Below are 19135 nucleotides of genomic sequence, written 5' to 3'. Positions count from 1 at the left end.
ATTTGATGGTATGCGTGAAAATGAACACTAAAATTGGCATCCTTGTTTTCTGGCCCACTTAACCTAATTCAACCATCTGGTATAAGCCTGAAATTGTGCTTCAAAGAGAGTTTGTTGTTCTAGTCAGTTGACAATGCATTGATTGTACTTGAAGTCGAAAGTGGGCTGGTAAAATGCCAAAGAGAAGTTTTAACTTTTATTTCTTATTTTAAATTTTATTTTAATATTTTTGTTTTTATGTTATAGAACACTAAATTTTTTTCTTCCTTTTGACATATTATACAGCTTTATGCAATAAGCTAATTAGCAATATGCCTGTAGCCAAGGTTTCGTTGCAGTAGGTATTTGGTGCGCGTCCTAATCGAATTGTCATTCTCCAATGTTTTGTGCATTCCAGATTTCGGAAAACGTCGTGGTCTTTGCCAACGAAGTAAAGCAATCTCACGCCACAATCGCCGCCATGGAAAAACTGGAAAAACAATTGCATCTGGCGTCTAGTGCCAAGATACCTGAGGACCAGATGGAAGAGTCGTTTTGTGTTTTGGAAAACATGAAATCGCGCGTCAACGAAGTCAGTGCTTTGTGATGATGTTATAGGGGCTGGTGACTCTGATCATAGAAAAAGCTTTATTGTTAGAAGAGTAACCAGTTCCATGGTTTTCCCGCAGAAGCGAGTTTTGTGCTGGTTGATTCGCTTGGTTTCGTGACATTTTAAACCAAATCTTTCCAAAAATTCAATTTTTAGCTGAAATCATTGTTTTTTTTTGGGAAAACTTTCAGATTTTGGACTTGTTTCAATTTGTAAATGACTGGGTTACTTTTTGGCAACTTTTTAGTGGTAGTTGGACTGGAAATATACAGTACCGGTAACTTATATCTGACAACCTTGATTGTCAGTGGTGATATTATAAAAGGGACAAGTTTTAACAAAAGAGTTTGTTTTATCTATCACTTTTCTTATTAACCTACAGGTCATATTAAATCTGCAAAGAAGTACAGATAATGCAAAAAGCCGAATGGCAACCGTTGATGCGGCCTCCAACCTCCAAGAGCACATCAAAGCTGCTGAGAGTCTTCAAATTCCGCAAGATCAGCTCAAAGCACCAAGAGATGCGCTCGAAACCTTAAACAATCGAATTAAAGTGGTGAGTTTTATGTATTTTAAAGCTTGTTAAATTTTACCAAAGAAGTATTTATCCTATGGTTAAGACATCTTCTTTCAAAAGTTGAGCAAACTTCAAAATACTTCCACCATATTCCATCCGCTTCACTAAATGATGAGCTGCTAAACGATGTGATGTTGTCGAAGGGGATTTCCCTGCTGTACCTTTCATGGGTTGAGCCACCATTGTTATTGTTTAGCTTTGTTATTTACATACCTATGCAGCTATGCTCCTCCATACTCTACCAAGGATTAGCTCTTTGTCTGTCTCCTATCTCTAATTTTGTTTGTAATTGCTATAAAGACAAAGTGAAGCTTAAAGTCAGTTGAAGGAATAGTATTCTTTTTAACATCACTGGTTGAATTATAAAATCAAACCTACAACCTCCGGACTACGATCTTGACCGACCAAACTTTATATTTCAAAAGCTGATCTTTTTGATGATTTTTTCCTCTTAGCTTGTTACGTGGTAGCGCAACTAGTAGTGTGTGATCGATGATAACTAACCACTAACACACGTCAACTAGAAGGTCTTGTTATATTATTTAACGCAATGTTCAACATAAGGAGGGCCTAACTTTGTAATTGCCACCAGGGGTGCTTTATCCCATTGCTTTTGTTAATTGTATCTTTAATTGTTTATATTGACATTACATAAAAAAATATTTATATAAACATCGTAACAATAATTTTGAAAGTGGAAAACACTAACTGGAAAAGACGACCTGGTACTAAAACACTTACTCTAATGGGCGATCTGCCTAATACAGAAGCAATCACTAAGAAAACAAACTAATCGTTTTTTTCATCAGACTAAATCTTTAAACCATTTGGCTAGGCTAACACTCTCATCAGTATTTCCATAAAAGTTATAATTTATGTTGTGGAACCGGTTTTCGTCAAATAGGACTCCTCAGCACAACTGGATCGAAACGAAAAAATTACAATAAATTGATAACAGTACAACTATAGCCCGAAACAAACGAAAATTAAATAAGTCAATTAATGTTTAAAACTCAAAGAAACTGAATGGGAGTACCAGCAAACATATATAGGATTGGCCCATGATACAAGAAAAGGATCTACAGAGGATACAAACTGATATGCATAAATCAACAAGTGAATAAAAAAAATAACAATAACCTCTTAACTACATGTAGCTCCACACAAAATGAAATTTGCATGACTTTTGACTCTTTTTTATTTACTTTAATATAATGTCTAAAATGACATTATTAAACTTAACTACGGACGGTAGCCAGTGTTTCGATCTTCCCATCTCTTCAGCGTAGTAAAGTGAAAGTAGAAAGTTATCTTGAAGTACTGATATGATGGTTTCTAAGAGCGATTTTAATAAGCCAACGAGAATTGATTTAATTTTTAGTTTCGGACTCCAGCGAAACGTAATTTTACCGCCAATTAGAAAGTGTGATTTTTTGAGTATTGATATCACAATCCTCCTCAAATAAATCTTCCATGATGCTTTATAGTTACTTGAAGACGTGAAGAGTTTTACAAGAGAAGCTAAACTTCCAACAGCCACAATCTTCCTGATGGAGATGCTGCAGGAAAAATTGATCGCAGCAAAGAATCTCAGAATTCCACAAGAACAGCTGAAAGAAGCGGAACAGGCTTTTGAAGATTTGAAGTGTCGCGTTAATTACGTAAGTGATACGCCATAAAATTAGTTGACGAGCCCTATGTAAACAAAGACTGGGGTCGCTTGTCCAATGAGACCTTGTTGGTTGTGTTAAATACTTGGCGCAAATTAATTACTCCAAGAATACTCTTTTTCCTCTGTATATCTCATAGATGTACTGTATGCTATTTCACTTCCCATGCAAATATTTCATGAAATAGTTTTTTCAACTGAAGAGAATCTTTTGTTTATTGTTAATCATAAAAAAACATTGACAAGGCAATCGATAATTTAAATCATTTTGAGACAAATACAACGGCCAAGCCCTTTGCTCGACGGTGATTGTGTATTGGTGGAGTTCATCAATTGTCTAAACTCTAACGTTGTGACTTTATGACGTTCAATGACCGCATTATGGCAAAACTGTTTTCCTTCAGTTCCTCAGCGACTTGAAAGCTGTCACGGATGAAGCCAAAGATCCATACGCGACGCTGGCTTGCGTGGAGAAGCTAGAGAGGAAAGTATCCCAGGCTGAAGATCTCCAGATTCCTCAGGAACAATTAAAGGAATCCTACAGCGCGCTGGAGATACTCAAAGGAAGAGGTGACGAGGTGAGGGAATTGACTCAAAGATGTTCCTCAAGATGATGAGCAATATCTTCAGACTATTTCTCTATTCCAAGGACTTGCCATTGTTTCATTAATACGCATCGTTTTAATTCATAACTAAATGTGTCGTAGCAGACAGCCCATTGTTAATCTTATTCTTATTCTGATCTATCGTGAAAAATTGCCATTTTTGCATTGCAATGGTGAAAAATATTCGTCTGATTCTAATTTGTAAAAAAAAGTAGTATTTCTGATTCAAACCCACTTTTTTTGGTTTGTTTAAAGGTCATGAATGACCTCATAGTTACCACGTGTGACGCCAAAGCACCTACGTCGACGATGACGTCAATCAAAAAGCTCGAAGAGAAACTGAAAGTGGCCGAGAAGTTGCATGTGCCGAAAGAGAAATTGTTTGACGCCCGAAACACGCTCGAGATGCTCAAGTCCCGAGTCGACAAAGTGAGTGATCTGATCCCATTGTTCTAGGAAGATGTTGGAAAACAATTCAATTCAATCATCGTCAGTCATAAAATCGTCAGTCAATCCAATCATGGTCATCGTCAGTCGTTGTCATCATCGTCAGTCAGATGTTTACCCCAATAGCATAAGAATGGGATTGCGTTTTTTTCGTTAAATTTAAGTTTAAAAGGGATGTAGACCTACATGGCTATTGCTGTCTTTAGCTACTGCCTATCTGTTGTGAATACATTTACTGTGCTATGTTATTATACCAATGCTGTACTTTCACCACTTATTCCAAACAAAGAAAAGTTTCTTCCTTATAGCTTAAATTTAGAGTTTGTATGGCCATATCAAATCTCGAAAATACAGTAGATTGCTTGCTTAGTTTTCTGCCAATCAACTTATCCTGCATAGCCGAGTGGTGAGAACACTGAAACGGCAATCGAAAGGGCGCCGGTTCGACACCGCTCATGAGCATGCGGCTGTGTCTGTGGCAGGACACTTAAAGGCATGCCTGAAGGTGGACACAAAGATTGGCTTCCTTGCCTTCCCGTCCACTTAATCTAAATCTTCAACCACCGGGTGTAAGCCTGGATACGACAAACAGCTTATCCTGTCTAGTGAGATGATGCAATAAGAAAGTACATCTTTAGTTGATTGGTTCGAATCTTTATCGTCAAACTGATATCCTCGCAAGATTGTTTCTTCTTGTTCTAGATACAATAATTTGAAATTTTCATATCTTTGCTGTTGTTGAGGAGCTTTTTTGAAGAAAACGTTGACACTGAAATGTTGCAAATGTTAATTGTCCAGTCGTTGAAATGATGATATTTTCATACGAAAGGTTAGAAAAGAGCTGAAAGCGGCCACCGCCGCGGCGAACGATGAAGTAGCGACCTATAACAAGATGAAAGAACTGGAAAGAGTTCTAGAATCCGCTCAAGAAATACAAGTTCCTCATGATGAAGTGAAGCAAGCTTATTATGTCCTGGAGAAGCTAAAGGCTAGAATTGACACGGTGGGATACTCTTTCAGATTGCTTCTAACGTTTTCACTTTAATAGATTGAAATTGTTATCTGTAACATTCATTGTATGCTATCGTCTTGTATGTAATAGCGAAATCTTATTTTGCTGAAACAAGTGGCACAATAAAGTGTCGAACCAGCATTTTTCTGATATCGTCCTTCCTCCCTGGAATGGTGGAACTTCTATCATAATCACCGGGAAGCTAATTCGATGGCTTTATACCTGTGCCTGTGGGTGATTAAACACAACAAAACGACCTATTTCGTGTTTAGTGAGGGTCTTTACACGGTATGATGTCTGTTACGGTCAAGATAGAGTACATCTCATGCTATACTTTTAATTGAGCGCTGCTCTTTCAGGTTTGCAAAGACATCCAATCCATTGTTGAGAAGACAATGACCGCCACCGCCATTGTTCCATGTTCAGCAAAGCTGCAAGAACACATCGACCTGGCTCGCAAGCTGGAGGTGCCGAGCAATCTTTATGCAAATGCGACCGCCTTGGTAAAGACCCTGACTGATCGGGTTGAAGAGGTGAATGGCCATTAGTATCATTTGTTTCTCGGCCGCCGAGTGTAGCAAGAATTGACGACGATAGACACGTGTTTCTCCCATGAGGCTGGGCTCATCTCCACTAATAGACCGAGAGCCTACGACAGAAGATTTCACCCCATAAGGTACAAAAGGTTTGACCCCTTGAAGTTACTGGGGTCAACCATGTCACTCACAAAAAGTATGGAAGATTGACCGCACCGGGTGGATCTGGACGCTAGAGCCCCCTAAAAAGCCCAAAAAGGGGGTTAATTTCACCCCATAAGGTACATGGACCAAACTTGGTGAATACGAAGTTTTATGTCAGGACATCACAAAAATATCAAATCTAACAATATTTTCGAGTGGAAAGGTGATGTAAGACCCCCCCGAAAGTGACTCCCCGGGGGGTTAATTTCACCCCATAAGGTACATGGACCAAAGTTGGTCAAAACGAAGTCTTATGTCAGGACATCACAAAAATATCAAATCTAACAATATTTTCGGGTGGAAAGGTGATGTAAGATGCCTTCAAAGTGACTTCCCTTAATGTGACCCCCTCGGAAGGTGTATTTCACCCCATAAAGTACATGGACCAAACTTGGTCAAAATGAAGTTTTATGTCTGGACATCACAAAAATATCAAATCTAACAATATTTTCGGGTGGAAAGGTGATGTAAGATGACTTCAAAGTGACTTCCCTTAATGTGACCCCCTCGGAAGGTGTATTTCACCCCATAAAGTACATGGACCAAACTTGGTCAAAACGAAGTCTTATGTCAGGACATCACAAAAATATCAAATCTAACAATAGTTTTGGGAGGAAAGATAATGTAAGACTCCCCCAAAGTGACCCCCCAGGGGGTTAATTGCACACCATAAGGTAGGCTACATGGACTTTTTTTTTCATCAGTTGTTATCTCCGCCTGCGGCAGATTGCGCATCAACATGGCTTATTTGCTTCCAAGAGTGGCGGTTTTGAGCCAACTCGCCCAGTGTCGTCAAGTGGAGTCCGGTCCACGATTGAATGTTATCTTGCCATCGTTTTGGTTGTCTGCCACGTTTTCTTTTTCCTTCTACTTTGCCTTCTGTGCAAACTTTGCTGATTCCGAATTGTGATCTTTTAGTGTGGCCGAACAGTTTTAAAACTTTTGATTTTATTATTGCTGCAATTGGATGTAGTTTTGTCATAGTTAGAAGATCTTCTATTGTTGTGTGATCAAGTAACCTTTTGTTGGTCATGCTTCTCATGATGTGATTTTGAAAAGTAGTGGGTTTTTTCATTGTTGATGATGTCCAATTTACGCATTTTAGACCGTACAACACGACTGGCAAAACGTAGGTGTTGAACATTTTTGCTTTCAGTTTGACTGGGAGTCTATTGGATGTTAGAATCTTTTTGTTCTTTTCAAATGCTACATGGACTACATGGCTACATGGACTAAAGTAGGTTAAATCGAAGTCTTATTTCACGGCATAACAAAAATATCAAATCTAACAATATTTTTGGGTGGAAAGGTGATGTAAGATGTCATCAAAGTAACCCCCAGAGGGTTTATTTCATCATAGAGTACATGGACCAAACGTGGTCAAAACGAAGTCTTATAGGTCCTAGGACACCACAAAATATCAAATCTAACAATACTCTCAGTTGGGAAGATGATAAAAGACCTACCCAAAAGTGAATCTCCTCCTATAGTTTAATTTACTTCATTCCTTACTCGAACCAACCTTGGTGTAACGGAAGTGCTATGCCAGGACAATACCAATGGATTAAATCTAAAAATATTTTTATATAGGTTTTGGTGAAATACATTCACAAGCTGTCCCATGATGCATGAAATGGAACTATAGCCTACTTTACAAAAAGTTTTTGTATAAATCATATTCAGTCAATCGAAAAAAGGCAACAGGACATGACAATACATGGCTTTGTAACACCAAAAACAGAAAGTACATGAGAAGCATATAGGCTACAGTCATGGGCACCGATCGTTCTCAAACAAACAAATAGGCCTACAGTAGATAGGCTACAAGTCTAATGCGATGTATTTTAATTGTCAGTGTCAGCATTGGACAGCAGAAGTCCAAACACTGCAACTCGGCAACGAGTCTCCGTCGAATTAAAAACGAAGTCCTTGGTTGATCCTTGGCTTGTAATGAAGGTTGATCGAATTCAAAACTTTATTGTGCACATAGCAGACCATTGCATGATTTGGTCGTTTCTGTGTCATGGTAGATCGTAACAAAGTTTTGATACGTCGCAAAGTTGAAAATGAGCGTTTAGCTGAACCCGAGCGGGCTGGTGATATGAGCAAAAGTTCCACTTGCGGAAACATTTGCCGAACAGCGGATGGTATCTTCTTGAATATCATTCGAAAATCTTGTGCAAGGGACTTTGTGTCAAAGAACTGAAGATAATCGTCTACCAAATGCGATTGTAGCTTTCCACTAAAGAGTGATTATTGTAGAATTTTGTAGTGCTCAAGATCGGTCGACTTGAAATAGTCAGTAAGATTTTGCTGCGAGCTGTCAATGACAGCAAAATACTCTGACCGATCGATTTTGAAGTTTAAGAGGTTGACCATGGCCATGTCCATACTGAAGACGATTTGGAACGTGACAAGTCTTTTAAAAATTGGGTAGGGTAAGAGTTTTTTCAATTGAAAAAAAGCTGCCTGCCAGCCTTCCAACTGCTGATTTTCCAATATATACAATTTTTTGCCAAACCGGTAAAGACATTTCAGCAGCTCTTAACCTCAATGTAATAATAACTGAAAAAATAGCTTTTTTCTTATACAAAAGTAACACAAGCTACACTTACTGCACTACATGCTTGTACGACTCTTTCAAAGTAATTCTAAAACTTTGCACTGTGTGGCCCTGTCGTAACCAAATTAAATACAATTTGCGAGTTACACCAGGGTTTCTCTGCCTAATAAAACATTTATACTACGGTTGGGGCTTCCTCGCATAAAACAAAAATGTTGTCCCCTCCTTTCAATATATTTTAAACGTTTGACTGGTAAAATTGTGACATTCGGGTAATATTTTCCCTTTTACGTTACAAAAATAATGTAAAAAGATGATGGGGACATGTAAAAAGATGGAGGAGACATGTAAAAAGATGGTGGGGACATGTCCCCACTGTCCTATAGGGATCGGCGCCGTGGCTACAGTAGCCAGAAAATTGATCCAAGATCTTGATACGACCACTAAATGTTGACTAAATTGAACAACTGACTATCCAAATAAGACGAAGAATAAGACGAAGAAAGTGAAAGCGACAGCAGTGCCAATGAAGAATAAAGAAACGACCGTTTACATTTACACAAACAATCTCTGTTTATGAATGAACAGTTACAATAACTGATTAGAGACATGAAGCAAATAGCATTAAACAAAAATTTACTACATTGGGTTTATTGGGTTATTTATTGTAGCAGCTGGAAAATGTTCATTACTGCCTGAATTAACGTTCCAAATTGTTCACTTCGAAACGTTTTGATTTGGATAGTCAGTTGTTCGATTAATTCAACATTTAGTGGTCGTATCAAGATCTTCGATCAATTTTCTGACTACTGTAGCCTATATGCTTCTCATGTACTTTCTGTTTTTGGTGTTACAAAGCCATGTATTGTCATGTCCTGTTGCCTTTTTTCGATTGACTGAACATGATTTATGCAAAAACTTTTTGTAAAGTAGGCTATAGTTCCATTTCATGCATCATGGGACAGCTTGTGAATGTATTTCACCAAAACCTAAATAAAAATATTTTTAGATTTAATCCATTGGTATTGTCTTGGCATAGCACTTCCGTTACACCAAGGTTGGTTCGAGTAAGGAATGAAGTAAATTAAACTATAGGAGGAGATTCACTTTTGGGTAGGTCTTTTATCATCTTCCCAACTGAGAGTATTGTTAGATTTGATATTTTGTGGTGTCCTATAAGACTTCGTTTTGGCCACGTTTGGTCCATGTACTCTATGATGAAATAAACCCTCTTAGGGTTATACTTTGATGACATCTTACATCACCTTTCCACCCGAAAATATTGTTAGATTTGATATTTTTGTTATGCCGTGAAATAAGACTTCGATTTAACCGTGATCCATGATTTAACCTACTTTAGTCCATGTAGCCTACCTTATGGTGTGCAATTAATCCCCTGGGGGGTCATTTTAGGGGAGTCTTACATCATCTTTCCTCCCAAAACTATTGTTAGATTTGATATTTTTGTGATGTCCTGACATAAGACTTCGTTTTGACCAAGTTTGGTCCATGTACTTTATGGGGTGAAATACACCTTCCGAGGGGGTCACATTAAGGTAAGTCACTTTGAAGTCATCTTACATCACCTTTCCACCCGAAAATATTGTTAGATTTGATATTTTTGTGATGTCCTGACATAAGACTTTATTTTGACCAAGTTTGGTCCATGTACCTTATGGGGTGAAATACACCTTCCGAGGGGGTCACATTAAGGGAAGTCACTTTGAAGGCATCTTACATCACCTTTCCACCCGAAAATATTGTTAGATTTGATATTTTTGTGATGTCGTGACATAAGGCTTCGTTTTGACCAACTTTGGTTTATGTACCTTATGGGGTGAAATTAACCCCCCGGGGGGTCACTTTCGGGGGGGGTCTTACATCACCTTTCCACTCGAAAATATTGTTAGATTTGATATTTTTGTGATGTCCTGACATAGAACTTCGTTTTCACCAAGTTTGGTCCATGTACCTTATGGGGTGAAATTAACCCCCTTTTTGGGCTTTTTAGGGGGCTCTAGCGTCCAGATCCACCCGGCGCGGTCAATCTTCCATACTTTTTGTGAGTGACATGGTTGACCCCAGTAACTTCAAGGGGTCAAACCTTTTGTACCTTGTGGGGTGAAATCTTCTGTCGTAGGCTCCCAGACTATAATTCATGCCGCACAGTTCTCAACCGCTGCTTTTGTCAGTCAATTGAATTCTTAACTTTGTGGAAAGAAAAGAACTAGCATCATTATTATGTACATCAGAACAATGCTCATGACACATCGCGTGTTGTCAAAAACCTACTGGAAGCCTCAAAAGTCAAAATGATTCCGTTTTGCTTCTTTGAAAACTTAAACGGTTAGAGTTGTTCAAATTCTTCCATTTCACTCAGATTTTCTTTTCACGAAGTAAGATTCTTTAAACACAAAGCACCGAGTTCTGCTGATGGAAGCTGCACTTATTGTACAGAAATGACTGTAGTTCCCACGTTGGGATTTTGTTTTTATTTATAATAGTGGTATTTTCATTGAAAAAAAATATCGCAATGATTTGACCTTTTACTGTAGATCCTTGGTGAGTTGAAAACCGTTTCCCAAGAAGTTAACAGCGACAATATTACGACAAATACGATGGAAACCCTGGAAGAAAAGCTGTCTATTGCTGAGAGCTTCCAGATTCCTAGCGACAGGTTGAAGGAAGCTCATGATGCTCTCCAGAACCTGAAGGATCGTGTTAGCATTGTAAGCGAATAATGTCATTGGTACTGGAACAAAGATGCTTCTCAAATGTAGCCTGTTGCTCGCAAAAGATTTCTCGTTGAAAAAATTATCGCAAAGAAATCATGGTTAAAAAAAACTTTGCAATTGCATAAAAAAGGTTCAATACATGAGCGTACCGAGTTTATTAATCGCTTTTGATTTGAATGCTTTGTTTAACTGGTTATCATGTTCAAAGCAATGTTGTTGCTTGCAAGTGAAGACTGTATAAATTTGCCCGTATCATCGTATTCTATATTTTTAATTACGTCCAGTAGTACTTTTAGAGCACATACATCGCTTTAGAGATTCCAAGTTGTATGAAAGGAAATCTATACAACGATGTTGTGTATGGCACACATGCGATAAGTTGGATCTACAGACGCTAAATCATTAACATTGGAGACAATATTCTCCACAAAACCTCATGCTATCTTCTTCATAGGTGTCGGTGGATTTGATGAATCTGACGAGTCGATCAAACGAGAGAGGCTGCACTTACAAGCATTATCACGAACTCAAAGAGAAGCTGGCTCTAGCAGAAAAACTTCACACTCCTAGTATCCAACTGAATTCTTCCTATAAAGCTCTGCAAGCCATGAAAGACCGAGTTGATATTGTAAGTTGTTGTCTTATTTATTGCACCTGGTGGTTGAAGATTTAGATTAAGTGGACGGGAAGGCAAGGAAGCCAATCGTCCACCTTCAGGCATGCCTTTAAGTGTCCTGTCAAAGACACAGCCGGATGCTCTTAAGCGGTGTCGAACCGGCGCTCTTTCGAGTTCCGTACCAGTTCTCTCACCACTTGACTTTGCAGGCAACGTTTCAAGTGAAACGTGGGTTAGAAGTATGTCAATGCAATGGAGAAATTTTTTAAGACCATTCGGTTAGAAAACCAAGAAACATCCGTCATTGAATGTCTTGTCTGGCGATGTAAATCTGAGAAGGGACATGCAGCGACGTAGCTAAAAAGAAAATTTTAGGAGGGCGAAAGCTACTGTTGAGGGGGCAAACATCATTCAACATGAATTATAAGTGCATTAAAACGTTGTAATAGTGTTAACACATTTTTTGGTGTGGCAAGTTAAACTTTGTGGGCCGATTGCCCCCCTAACCCCTCCATGGCTACATTCCTGGGGACAGATTCGTGTGGAACACAATGTGAACGGCGTTCGAGGCGCCGAATGATGGTGGTGTCACAAGACTATCACTGTGTTTCTCTTTTATTTGTCATGATCACATTTATTTTTAGATCATGAATGAATTGGTGACGTGCAGCAACGAAGCAAAGTCAAACGCTACGTTCGCTGCCATGGTGAAGCTGCAGGAACAAATGATTTTCGCAGCTGACTTCGAGATACCACAGTCGCAGATGCAAGGTCCTTATGACGTGTTGAAGAAGCTCAAGAATCGAGTAAACGAGGTGAATGGGCGTTTGTGACGTAATACAAGGGTCCACAAGTGTGCGTTCAACCATATTGCTCAAACCAGTTGATACCCACTATCGGAGCATACCAAGAATCGAATGTTAAGCAATGGTTGGAAAATACGAAAAGTAATGAACAACTGAACTTGCCCTCTGCAACTTATGCATCTGTATACAGCGCAATAATACCGCGACTTCGTGTTATGACTTCATGAGGAGGACTCTTAATTACCAAGCGTCAATGTTGAAACCACATTTTGTGCTTTTAAAAATGAAAGGCAATGAAAGAGATTTTAATTTCAAAATTCTTGTTAAAAAGAACAATGGCTTCTATACGTTGATTGTTTTCATCGAAGCGACGCATTGTTATTGTCAGGTTATGCACGACTTAAAAATAGCGGTGGAGGACTCATTAGGGCCAGCTTCGTCTAAAGCGGAGATCGCAAAATTGGAGTGGCAAATCCCAATAGCTGAGTGCCTTGCCATCCCGTCCTTGCAACTGAACGCCGCGTATGACGCACTAGAAGAGCTCAAGAACAGGAAAATTGAAGTGAGATTATGTTTCATTTCTTGCATAGCGCTTCGTCATTGTGAGGTCACAACTCGATGTTTTTTCCATCAGGTGAGTAGCATAAAAGAGAAGCTCAAGCAAGGTTTGGCCAGCAACAACTTGGATCGGTTGAACAGCGCTTTGAAGCGCGCGGACGCGATTAGTTACTTGATGACGTGGGACCCCGAAGACATGGAGGTGTTTGAGCTTGTGAAGCGTTGCAAGGAAGCAGAGAAACAAATGATGAAAGCAGCCAAGTGTTCGGCGGAAGAAGTTGCTCAGAGGAATCGTCTAAGAGAGGAACTAACTCTCGCCCTGGAGAAGGACTTCGACAGGTCCGCAACTAGCTTTTTGTTTGGATGCCAAAATCATCACCATAGACAAGTTTTTCAAATACTAGTGGTGTTAGTGACGTTTGTATGCAATGTTTTCTAGTCTAATTCAGTAGAAATGTTTTCAGTTGAGCAGCTTATAACTTTACTTGGAAATAAAGCCCTGATTTGCTTTCTACGACAAAGGTTTAACTAAACGAACTTGGAGATAAAAAATTCGCTCTGCTTTTTCTTAGTTCAGACAGGATTACTTACCCTTCTGCTACCTTGCATCCAACTAACTTGTTTTTTGTTTTATTTCAATGTGTTTTACAATCTTCTAAAGTTTTACAAAGTAAAATATTTAAAACGTAAATAAACAAACGTTTTGTACCGTTGATTGAAATGGAAATATAATAATTCAACTTCTTGAAAATCACACCTTGAACGATTTTCTTTCCGTTTTTAGAAAAACACTCCAACGTGTCACAATCGACTTCAAGAATTCTCTCGGTGCAAACGCCCCTGAAAACGACAAGGACTTGCTAATGACAGCAAGAGACACTTACATAAAGAAGTCCAAAGATTGGCTGATTTCTCTCTTGACTTCCGCATTGAAATCGAGAAAATCCCACAATGTCCACAACGCGTTGGCTGAAGTGAATATGGCTCTCCAAGTGGAGGATTTGACATATTTGAGTATCGATTCATCTCCGGTGCTAAAAGCCGCCATCCAAAGAGGCAGGGACATGATGGGATTCTTCAGCGAGCTGGAAGGTCTGAAAAGATCCGTGATGGCTTTGAAACAGTCGATTACAGAGATGAGGAGTTATCAAAACCCTCCTCAAGCCATTAAGAAAGTCATGGAGGCTACATTCGTCCTGCTAGGGGAAGATAAGAAAAAGATGAAGGTAAGATATTCGTGGTGTTCCTCTTAGAGAACAAGGCTGAGTGCTCCTTATCCTAATTTCCATCGAAATCATTCACAAACTTGATTATGATGTAGCTCTACGCATCTGCATTCGATTGCCAAGAGTTTGATCCAAATGAGCGAGTTTGAATGTCGATTTTTCACCTATTAGACTTTAGCTTGGCGTCAATGATACCCACACTAACAGCATGATAGTTACATGAAGACTTTCGTTTGAAATATTTACCAGATACGAATGAACCAAGCGTATTACCATTGTAGTGGATGTCTTAACACAGTTTAACTAATCTCTCCAACACAAAAAAATAAATTCAACAGTGCGGTACCCTACAAAGTGTCTACCTAAAGCCAGTTCTTGTAAAACATTCTAAATAAAAACTACAAATCGTTTTTACGCTTTTAAGATGTTTGATTTATGTCAGGAATGGATTGAGATCCAGTCGCTGCTGAGCAAAATGGGAAAAGAGTCATTGAAGCGTGCGATTGTGGAAAGAGACATTTCCCAAATCACGAAGCGAGACGCAGACAAAGCTGCGCTTCTGGTATCCAACTTGAGAGCAGCCGATTTGGTGGACACGAATAAAGCCGCTTCTGTCTTTCTAGCTTGGGTGAGCGATTTATCGATTGGGGCGTACTCTGTTAGTCTATTGATCGAATCCTCGGACTGAAAAACCCTTCTTGGGGCTTTAGTGTTAGAAGTTGCTTTTACTCAACATCGTACTTCAAAGTATGACGTGGGAACTGAATGGCTTTCATAGAACGTCAAAATCTAGTTTTGCTTGAACTTGGCTAATATCTCCGCATAAGTACACAGCCCGGTTTCTTAGACATTCTATCACAAATTGTAACGACCAATGTACGCAGCCTTCAATGGTTTCCATGTTTTGTCAAGGGCCGATGTTAACCCACACGAACATTTCTACAAATTATGCTGTTTGAAGTCTGGAGGCATGGTTTGTAGCCTCCTGCCATCAACACTATTTCTCAATCATGAGTTTCAAACGTCTCACTAGAATTCAACTTCACAACCACAAGTTGAAAATTGTACGGAACGTAAACAACTCGATAGCCACATTTTAGTTTGGTATATTGCTCTACATCCAAACCAAAAGTTTGTTATTAAAAGTCGCACATTGGCTTTTTATTGATTAATTTCGCCGACAATTGCATGCATCAGAATGCGTGAAATATACCAGCCTACTGTGTAGATGACAATATCACAATAATTCATGGAAGTGGAAGCATTTGGTGATCCACATGAGCCCTCAGAGAAAAAAATTGCCTTACCCTGGCGAAACTAATTCACTCAATATTTCTAATGCATTGTTAATTGCCTTTGCAGACAAACTGTATCACCCAAGAAATACAATGCTGCGAAGTCTGGAAGTAACTACGTGGAGATGGGAAGGTTGAAATGTTATTTGTTCTGGAATGCGCGTCGATCGAAATAAAAGTCGCGTTACACCAAGGAAGATTGTGTTCGTTCATGCGCAAAATATAGCTTTTGAAGCGAGCCTTGCGATTGAGGTGTAACTGCTGTCCTTTGTCGCTACCAGATTTTAACCTGCTCATTCTTTGACCTTGAACTCGGCAGTATCGGCGCAAACACGGCCGCCATTGTTTACGTTGCCTGATAACCTCAGTGACGTAATAGTATATGGACGTTCATAGCAGACAAAGTTTCACCAGTAATGTTTGGAAAAACCGCAAGAATCTCAGCTCAAGCTGCTTTGAGGTGTTCACTGTTCAACATAACGGTCTTTGTCTGTCGGCTATAGGATTCGAACCGAAGCATACCGCATTCTCTGCGCGTCAATCAATCAACTTAGATATGCGTACTTCACAATGTAGATTTTAACGGCCTGTCCATGGACTTCTAAATAGTAGCATCTGGACTGGAAACGCAGTGACCAACAAAAGGCCAAACAGTTGGTACAACAGTTGGCCAACAGCCAAGTAACTAACCCTGTTGGCCAACTGTTGTACCAACTGTTTGGCCTTTTGTTGGTCACTGCGTTTCCAGTCCAGATGCTACTATTTAGAAGTCCATGACCTGTCTGTCATAGATAGCATCATCAAGCTAAACAAAAGCCGCATTAAAGAACGACTCACTGACTCCAACACCATTCGTCATAGCACATGACTAGGGAACTGTGTTCCGTAAGCTAGAGCAATTCGTTATTACCACAGCGAACTCGCAGCATCAGGCTAAAACGGGTCGTTAATATCCACATTGTGAAGTAAGCAACGATCCTGCTGCTAAACGCGATACTCAATCTATTGCAACTTAGACATGTTTATTGTTTAGCCTTTAGCTTTGTGATGCATCTTGTGTAGTCAAAGTATTGAGCATCGGTGTCAAAAGTATGTCGTTGTCAGTAAATATCTTTCGTTCACTGGAGGCTGCATCAGTATCATATTGGAAGTCAGTAAATTTTCATTAACAAAATATCTGATCTAAAATTCGCATATATCGACATCTACAATGGGTGAGGCAAAAGTCCAGTCATAAGCAAACAGTACACGAGATAGAAATTCGGCCCGGAACAACAAAAACTATTCGATGCAAGTAAATTCTACAGTATTTCTACATCAGTGTTTGGAATTTACTTGCAGTCTATTTGTCCCTTTCATGTTTGCAGATAACTATTTTCCCAACCGAGTCCCCGTATATAACTATAATGAGTGACAGTAAAGATTTGGCACAAAACCAGCATTCGCTCTTACAGTGAAGATAAACTTGTGCCCCCTTGAGTGATTGCTCAACAATCTCTCTTGGATGACCAAATGAAGAAATATTCAAACACACTCAGCTTCAGTCGCAGTATTTTTTTGTATAACATTGCAAAATTACAAGAGGAATCGAAGTAAGATGGCAGGGTCTCAACTTATGAAGTCCTTAGTATGGGAAGCGGTATAAGTAGAGGTTTGGGCCAAAGACAAGTGACCCTACAATTAGTTGACTAGTAACATGTTTGACGCTAAGTGTCGCTACCTTGATATACCAAGGTTAAGATTTTGCATTCGCGGTAGGTTCCTTTGTAACTCAATGACTTGGCCGCCGTGGCCGAGTGGTCAGCGCGTTGGGCTCGCAGTCGAGAGCCTGCATGTTCGACTCCAGCCACCCGAACTTGCTGTTGTTTCTCTGGGCAAGAAACTTAACGATAATTGCCTCTACCTAGTGATCGATTTCGAGTAATGGGTAGTACCAAATTTAAGTCATAGCCTAAGTAAAGTAGACAACCGGAAAACAGACATTGCCGTCGGCTGCAGCGTGGGTCAGGTGTACGTCGGAAGGCGTACACCGATGCATAGCGCTCAAGTCCGCTTTCCCGCAATGCAGGATAAAGATAAACAAACAAAACAAAACTTTATAACCTGGTAACCCCTTTTGTTACTTGTTAGCTCATTATGAAAAAACAATGGCTCACAGGCTCAGTCTCCATTATGAAACTTTCATGCGGAAGATTTCAAATACAAGAATCATATAATCTGAACTGTATTTCAATAAATATGATACGAGATTCGATACGTGGCATGCTTTTATGCTGGTCTACATTCTCGGATGAATAACTTCACTTATGAGAATGGCCTCTTCTATGTGAAGGGAGCCTGTCCTGAACTTCCTTTATTACGCAGAGAGACTGAAAAAAAAAAAAAATTTCAAAAAATTATCAACTATCTTTGTATCTTGGCTTTGGTGGCTCGCTTACTTTCGCTCTTTAGTTTCAAAGAATAAAAATAATACTTTTTAATATAAAAGTCTGAAAAAGAATCAGCGCTGGTGAAAATTGGAGTTAGACCATCTTGCACACTATCTTACAAGCTGACAACATACAAAAAAAGGACGAATACTGGCTGGGCTGTCACTGGTTTCGTTGACATGTCAGTCTCTATCAATCAATCTTCCTGAAAACGTCAGTCTAGACCCAGTCAGCAAGGGTTCGTGGGGCCCACGTGGGATTTCCATGGGCATTCGTGGGCTTGTGGGCTTAAGGTGAGTTTATCTGATGTTTCCGATTATGCCCCAAGTGCGCGGCCTACTTCATATTTTTTTCTTTACAACCGATTCCCGACATCTTTTATTGAATTTATCTTAATAATGTTATCATATCATGAAAATGTATCTGGGAATTTATTTTTATTTCTTGAAATAAACTTTCTGGGCTTTCTGTGGGCATGAAGTGGGCTACCCACCATGATGAAAAATTATAAAATATACGTTTGCACCGGTCCATTATGCTATATTAAAGTGCAATAATCATAAAAATTGAATATATACAACGATACAATGCGACGGCGGTTTACATTTTAATAATGGTTTCATGGTAGGCTGCCCAGTGCCCACCCATTAGACGTAGGTGGGCTGCCCACTTGGGACATTTCTGCAAACCGTGGACACATAGGTACTGGGGCCCACGCAGTACAATGTGGGTAACCCATATGCAGCCCAAGTGGGCCCCACGAACCTTTGCTGACTGGGGAGTAGTCCCGTTAAGAAAAAGTAGAAATATACTTAGTTATTTTATCACATTATTGTACACTTATCATGTCATAACACACATCAAGAGATACTTATTTTAGGTATTACTCAAGAAATAAAGTCTTTTCAATAATAGATTTATTGAAATTCTTTCGTTTCTATCAGCCCCTAGCGGATCAGTACATACCCAACAGTAGAACACGGACGCCGCTTTGCTTAGTTCTTCTACCGCTTCGACTTTGAGATTCGCGATGAGTTCGTTGGCGATCTCCGCATCGTGCGAGTGAATATCGTCCAAGTCCCGCTCCCAAATCCTCCGCTTCAAAGCATCTTTCCCGATCTTGCCCACCAAGGCTTGGATGTCATGCCAATGCTGATAGAGGCAACGTAATAAACAAGATTAACAAATCACTATGTGACGTCATAATATAATGTAACAACAACAATATTTCTGAGATGCTTGGAAGATAAAAATTGATCGCTACTAAA

The 19135-nt window shown here is 39.5% G+C and overlaps 2 protein-coding genes across 3 annotated transcripts in view; one reads left to right on the top strand and one right to left on the bottom strand.

The window, feature by feature from the left end:
• Positions 1-15654, top strand: part of LOC145768688 (uncharacterized) — a 40525-nt gene extending 24871 nt beyond the window's left edge. For both annotated transcript variants that reach the window (XM_082580253.1, XM_082580252.1), the window contains exons 28-42: positions 398-571; positions 972-1145; positions 2654-2827; positions 3240-3413; positions 3696-3869; positions 4717-4890; positions 5259-5432; positions 10758-10931; positions 11392-11565; positions 12198-12368; positions 12748-12921; positions 12994-13256; positions 13702-14143; positions 14586-14771; positions 15506-15654. In XM_082580253.1, the coding sequence (XP_082436379.1) occupies positions 398-571; positions 972-1145; positions 2654-2827; positions 3240-3413; positions 3696-3869; positions 4717-4890; positions 5259-5432; positions 10758-10931; positions 11392-11565; positions 12198-12368; positions 12748-12921; positions 12994-13256; positions 13702-14143; positions 14586-14771; positions 15506-15553 (2850 nt within the window). In that variant the 3' untranslated portion in view covers positions 15554-15654. The remainder of the gene's footprint in view (positions 1-397; positions 572-971; positions 1146-2653; positions 2828-3239; positions 3414-3695; positions 3870-4716; positions 4891-5258; positions 5433-10757; positions 10932-11391; positions 11566-12197; positions 12369-12747; positions 12922-12993; positions 13257-13701; positions 14144-14585; positions 14772-15505) is intronic.
• Positions 15655-17631: 1977 nt separating this feature from the next.
• LOC145769524 (uncharacterized) overlaps positions 17632-19135 on the bottom strand; it is a 42787-nt gene continuing 41283 nt past the window's right edge. Inside the window, exons 34-35 of the mRNA XM_082581174.1 lie at positions 18834-19019; positions 17632-17807 (exon numbers count right to left, since the gene is read on the bottom strand). Coding sequence (XP_082437300.1) covers positions 17739-17807; positions 18834-19019 — 255 coding nt within the window. The 3' untranslated portion in view covers positions 17632-17738. The remainder of the gene's footprint in view (positions 17808-18833; positions 19020-19135) is intronic.

This window comes from Aplidium turbinatum, chromosome 4 (genome assembly GCF_918807975.1).
Source record: "Aplidium turbinatum chromosome 4, kaAplTurb1.1, whole genome shotgun sequence".
NCBI classification, from domain to species: domain Eukaryota; kingdom Metazoa; phylum Chordata; class Ascidiacea; order Aplousobranchia; family Polyclinidae; genus Aplidium; species Aplidium turbinatum.
The sequence above is the reverse complement of the archived record's forward strand: the minus strand, read 5'-3'. Positions and strand labels throughout refer to the sequence as shown.